Source organism: Hoplias malabaricus, chromosome 8 (assembly GCF_029633855.1).
Source record: "Hoplias malabaricus isolate fHopMal1 chromosome 8, fHopMal1.hap1, whole genome shotgun sequence".
NCBI classification, from domain to species: Eukaryota; Metazoa; Chordata; class Actinopteri; order Characiformes; family Erythrinidae; genus Hoplias; species Hoplias malabaricus.
Window position 1 is genome coordinate 34,894,550 of NC_089807.1, and position 6,556 is coordinate 34,901,105.

The 6,556-nt window shown below is 41.1% G+C and overlaps 1 protein-coding gene across 1 annotated transcript; it reads right to left on the minus strand.

Annotated features, from left to right (window-relative positions):
- si:dkey-191g9.7 (uncharacterized) lies at positions 1-6,048 on the minus strand. The gene is made up of 2 exons (XM_066679840.1): positions 5,846-6,048; positions 1-1,857 (listed from the first exon to the last, which is right to left on the minus strand). Exon 2 carries the CDS (start codon positions 1,849-1,851, stop codon positions 397-399), a length of 1,455 nt encoding a protein of 484 aa, XP_066535937.1. The 5' UTR covers positions 1,852-1,857; positions 5,846-6,048; the 3' UTR covers positions 1-396.
- Positions 6,049-6,556: the final 508 nt, after the last annotated feature.

Here is a 6,556-nt window from a genome sequence, read left to right on the forward strand (position 1 = left end):
TGTTTAGGGGTTCAAAAGAAGCACAACAAAGGTTTGGTATTGCCATAACCAAAAAAAAGTAGCAGAAATTTACTCTTCTATGCAAATTTGGATACCAGACAATTAGCCCTTAACGTCTACTAAAATTTTCTTATGTAATATATGAGGTGCTGGAATTTAAAGGAAGACTTAGGCACATGTTCTGTCTTCAGTGATCACCCACTGCTGTAATCCTAGGACAGATGTTAATAGGTGTTTAAAAAAAATCAAATACTTTTTCTTTAGCGACTCTTCGTAAGTCTTCATTTGGCCTGCAGAAAAGTCTGTTAATCAATTATTGAAGCTTTTGCTATCTATAACCTGGTATGCACTATCTTTTTGAGGCTTAAAATAGGGAAAGCAATGTTCTTTTGATAGTCAGTCCACTGCAGTAGTGGTGCGAGTACAACAGCCTGGAGGACGCAGAGCAGCCATTAAGCCCCTCCTACTCCTCTGGCTTTTCCCTATGCTGTTCTGAGATGTATTTGTGTCCTGTCGAGCGAGCTTTGCCGCCTTTACTGCGGTCTCCTTGATCTGCAGCTCGAGGTGCTTCTGGATGGCCAGGCCCAGCTCCTCAGGGTCCACTGAAGCCCCGTAAACCTCCCACGTCATTCCTTCTGCGTCCCACTTTACCTCCTTCACTGGAGACTTCTGAGATGTTACTTTGCCCATACCATTCTTCTCTTCCACCAGGCAGACCTCTGGGAAGACATGTTGAGGAGGCCTTTCAGAAGCTGTCTGAACTCCCACCTGAACTCCGACATCCCTCAAGTCCTTGCTGGAGGTCATGGTCCCCGCATCTCTAGTGCTTCTACCTTCATCCCCAGCTTGTCGACTCTCAGTCTGGCGTAAAGGACCTGGCCAGTTGCAGTCAAGGTTGCAGCAGCGGAGCAAACGTTTGGCATCCAGCCCCGTCTCACTGACAGAGGAAATTAATGGAGGGAGTGTCAGTAGGGCAGGACCACCAATCTGGCCCCTGCAGTCCCCCTCCATGCCTGTTAACCGTGGCAACAGCTGGGCAGGAGCTGGAATGGGCTGAGGATGACAGTAAGCAGCAAAAGTGTCTTCAAGAGTCCCATGATTGTACAAGCTGCAGCAGACAGCTTCTTCAAACCCCGGCTGTTTCACATCCATGCCAATATCTCCTGAAAACTGAGGAGGGCCAGATTTGCAGATATGTATGCAGCGTCTTTGCTGGTTTGGGCTGCCTGAGGCACTGCTGCCTGCTCTGCAGAAGGTAGTGGTGTTGCTCTGCAGTTGCCCGGCCTGCTTGCAAATCAAAGATTGGACAGGTGCTTCTTGATTCTTACCCAAACAATTAGAGCCACCAGTTTCACAGTGAAGAGGTACAGGGCCTTCTTTCTGTATCTGGAGACTGTCTGAGTGGCTCCTCTGGACAGACAGTTTGACCAAAGCCAAGTTCTCCTCTCTTAAGTCTGTGTGCGAGGATGAAGCATTTTCCTTGAAAGCCAGAGGCACCTGTTCATTTCTATGGTTCATGCACTCTCCCAGCTGCAATTCTACCCCCTCAGTTATGTGAACCTCTGCAATACTGTGAGGACGTGGCACATTTCGAACAGCTAAACGGTCAACGTGGTGCGTTACTGGGGCTCTCACTTTGGCTTTTATATGGCCCTCATCTTCCAGCATTTTTTCCGAGCATGAAATCTCACCGGAACACTTGCTGAGCTCTTCAGGCTGGACCTGGCTCTTCACCAGCTCAGTGGAGGTCTGTGAGAGCAGTAGAGTGCTGTCATTATTGATGGTGGGCTGGGATGGAATAGTGTCATCTGGTGCAAGTGGTTCTGACACTAAGCGCTCACTCTCCGCCATCGAAAACTGGAAAAAGATGGAATATAATCAGTTTCATTTTTTCTAAAATGCACTGCTTTCCTGTACCATACATTTTAGTGACTTCCATGTTCTATCTTACCTACATTTACTCATGAAAGAGATAAAGCATAACATTATAAACGTTACATAGTCACATAAACATATAATACATATCTGACACTTCAACATGCACCAAAAATATTTTCCAAAATAATTGAAATACTCTCCATAATTAAGTAAATGATTCGAGACTCTAATGCCAGAGACCTTTTTTGGTAATAGATTTATGATAAATTGTTGGCCTAACATCCATTCAGTGCTTTTGCATGCATTGGCAGGGAAGTGTAATGCAAAATATTCCCAGAGGAAAACTCAGATAAACACATTATAATTTGTATTTAATGGTGTATATTGATGTATTTCACATTAAATCACAATGAATGTCTCAACAAATGCAATATGCAGAAATTTTAAAAAATCAGTGGAATTCCCTTTAAATATTATAATACAAATAAAATTCACAGATTACACAGGGCAAGATAACATGATATATAAGTGTGTGCGTGTGTGTGTGTGTGAGAGAGAGAGAGAGAAAGAGAGAGAGAGAGAGAGAGAATGCGATATGAATGTTGTGTTGTAGGGAGTGCAGCAGACTGATACACATGACAATATTACTTAATGATTATCCAGCTGATTACTGATTGATTAATGAGGTGTGTTAAAGCAGGGAAAATGTGTAGCACATTGTGACTTGGGAAGTTTGGAAACACTGCCTGATAATATAAACGTATTACATATTTTACATACATTGTCATATAAGTTAAAAGTCCAAATGGAAACATCAAGTGTAACTGTATTCAACTTTATCAACAGGTACAATTCAGTGTGAGATATTCACTTAAGAGGGCGGCACGATGGCGCAGCAGGTAGTGTTGCTGTCACAAGCTCCAGGGACCTGAAGGCTGTGGGTTCAAGTGCAAAGTGACTGTCTGTGAGGACTTTGGTGTGTTCTCTCTGTGTCCGTGTGGGTTTCCTCCGGGTGCTCCGTTTTCCTCCCACAGTCCAGAAACACACGTTGGTAGGTGGATTGGTGATTCAAAAGTGTCCGTAGGTGTGAGAGTGTGAGTGAATGTGTGTGTGTGTTACCCTGTGAAGGACTGGCGCCCCCTCCAGGGTGTGTTCCCACCTTGCGCCCAGTGATTCCGGGTGGGTTCCGGACCCACCTCGACCCTGAACTGGATAAGAACTTACAGAATGAATGAAATAATATAAATATGCCCTTAAGAAAGCAAAATATGTATTAACTGGATTTATGAGATAATACTACTAGAAACTCATTAGGCTTTTTAAATAAATTAACTAAATTTATAGGAATTGAAAAGACAATCTATTCATATTTTTAAATAGTTCAAAACATTTTCTAGGTTTCCACTCCACAAGGTCAGTGAAATATCTTTCCAGAAAATGAATATTCAAATTATAGGTCATCTCCAAATAATGCACCAAGATTAAACAAATAAGATTAGCTCAGGATTAGCCTTTGTTGATCCATCAAATAACAAAAGAAATTCAGGATTGTATGCTTTAAATGAGTAGTACAAGGGGACAGATATCCACACTGGTAGATTCTGAGAATTGGTATCTATCTTGTGCAATTACACAAGATAAGATTAAAATATGCACAGATCAGCCATAACATTAAAATGGCTCCTTTGTTTCTTCACTCACTGTGCATTTTAGCAGATCCACTGAGCAACTTTAGAGGAGCACATTGAAGTTCTAAAATTACAGACTGTTGTCCTTTTGTTGCTCTGCATACTTTGTTAGGTCAGAAACCACATAGGACAACCAAAAAATAGATATTTGTTTGGTAAATTATTCTAAACCCATCTGTGACACTGGCATTGTGATGATGTGTAAGTTATACTTATAATAGTCTCTCAAATAAATATACTCATCCAACAGAGTCCTGTGGGCAGTGTTCTGTGACCACTGATGAAGGATTTAAGCAAGGGTAAACAATCTTATCCACATAGGGTTGATGTTGATGAAGGTTTTCATTCCAATAACATAGAAGCACTTGTTTAATCAACTAGTCTCAGTCTTTAGACAGCTATACAGGGTGTGCTCCCCATTAAAACTGGTGATCCCCAGACTAAAGAATGACTTACCCAAAGTGAGCAGCCTCACATGTGCTGCTATCTGTATGACTTTTCATCTACAAGGTGGACCGACATGGTAAGTGTGTCTAATGCAGTAGCCAGTGCATGGGCACTTGTTTTAAAACTCTAGCGATATTGCTGTGTCTGATTCACTCACACCAGTTCAACAGACACAAACATGCCACCAGCACATTAGAGTTACTGCAGCACTGAGAATGATCCCTTACCCAAATCACACCTCCTCTGTGGTGGTCTTGTGGGAGTCTTGACCATTAAAGAACAAGGTAAATATGTGCTAACAAAGTATGCAGGGCAAAACATGGACTACAGTCCATTATTGGTGATTTACAAAGTTTAGATACAGTAAGTAAAACTAACAAAATTGAAAAAAAAACATTCTAGCTGATCTGTATATATATATATGATTAGTATTACTAGTCATATATTAGCATACGCATAATACATTTTATATTCACTTGACTACCATAGGTGTTTTTGGCTACATTTAGGTTTGTCAGCATTTACTATCTCACCCCAAACTCAGTTAGTTCCAAATGCAAACCACTAGCAGAGTCAAAGTATAATCTATTATATGATGTGAACAGATAATATAAGAGACATGAGGACAAGAAGTTCTCAAGGCCTGGTAAAGAGTAACCAGTAAGAACAGAACTAAACCAAAAAACTTTGAAAAAAAAAAACCCTACAAAAACATGAAAGAACAGTGTTTGTGCCATTTAAGAATAAACATTAAAATGTGCTCTGTGTAAAATACACAGAACGTAAAGCTAAAGTAACTGACACTATCACCTCCGGAGCATAAATAAAGAACTCTCTTCCTGCAGTTTTCTTTAAAAGACTTGTTCCCAGAGAAAAAGCAGTAGGAAACACCTGGGGGACTTGTTTTCCAGTATCAGATTCTGTGTGGTTGTTTCTTATATTTGTTTTTAAGTGTTTTTTAGTATCAGCATTCCTAAAGTGCTAAATATAGAGATATCAGATAACACCACTCTTTCACATGCTGCTTAGTTAGCAATGAGGAGAGCCATTAACCACCCACATTGCCCCAGGTGCTAGTTTAATTCAATGAGAATTGGCTGACTTAGTGGCAAAGGCTGTTTTTGAGGTCAATAAACTACAATTTAGCCAATTTACTCAAGCTTACGAGCTGCTGGTTTTCAACATCTTGCCGACTGGGACTAGACATTCTAAACCTCCTTAGTGTTATATTGTTGTGCCCTGTAGAGCATGAAAAGCTGTTTCCTAATACTATTATGGACGTTGGAAGTTAGTAGAAATACCACATATAAATCTATTTTTATTAAATTAAATATAATATATAATATATTGTGAATTGATTAAATGGATTAGTGTATATCACGTGGTTTTTAAACCTTAATAATGGCATTAAGTTCATTTCTGTATAGAGTGAGAGCAGAGGTAGTGCCCATGAAACACACTTTCTCAGGGTCTGCATGAATTATTCTATAGGAGCTAAAAATACCTGATAAGAGAAGGTCCCATCCATGTGCATCCACACACACACACACAAACATTCTAAGGTGCCATACAGTCAGCTCTCCTCCAGTTACTGCTTCAACCTCATGAGTGATATTATGTGCCTTACCGCACTTATAAGTAATCATCTCTACCCTGTGCAGAGTCCTACTTTCTTCTTTTTCCTGATCTTTCGCTCAGTGAAGTGTGTGATACATTTATTTACTCTACGAGAGATGTTATAATCCTTAAAGTGCTATTATATTAAATGACTAGTGTAATTCATATTAATGTATTCCATATTACACACAGTGTTAATTAAAAGTCATCCTTACCCTGCGCTGCAATAATCAGATGAGCCTTGTTTTCTTCTTTTTCTTGATCTTTCGCTTTGTGCTGCCTTTCCCCTCTCTCGCTCGTTCTCTCTCTTTCTCTCTCTCTCCTGCCTCTCTTTAATGTCGGCTTGCAGTCATCCCAGCGTCAGTGCATGCAGGACCTTGAAAGGGGACAAGCAGTCAGGCAGCGGTGTCTCCTTCCATACAGACACACACACACACACATCCACAGGTGAACCCTCCTCTCTCCTCTTTCTCCTCCTCCCTCCCCCCCTTCTCACTTAGTCCATCAGACCCCACCCATTCAGGCCCATAGTCTCCTCCCCCCACTGCTCCTCTAATGTTTCTCCTCCAGCAGCAGAAAGGATGGATAGAGGGAGTCTCGGGATAATCTCCTCTTTCATCTGATTACAAACCCGCCTCGCTTGCCCATCTTCAAATCCCTGGCCTACAGGGAGTTTAAAAGAGTGTGTGTGTGGGAAACAGAGACAGACAGAGATAGACGTAATAGAAATACAGTGACAGAAAGGGCGAGGGAGAGAGAGTGAGTGAGCAAATGAGGGGTGAGATAAAGACGAGAAGGAGCACGCAAGCCAAAAAAAAAACAAAACAACGGGTTTGTTTATAGTGAGGTGAAAGGGTGTAATGAGGCTGACTGTAAAGTGAAAAAAAAAGAGACAGATGATGATGATGATGAAAGGATATGGTGAT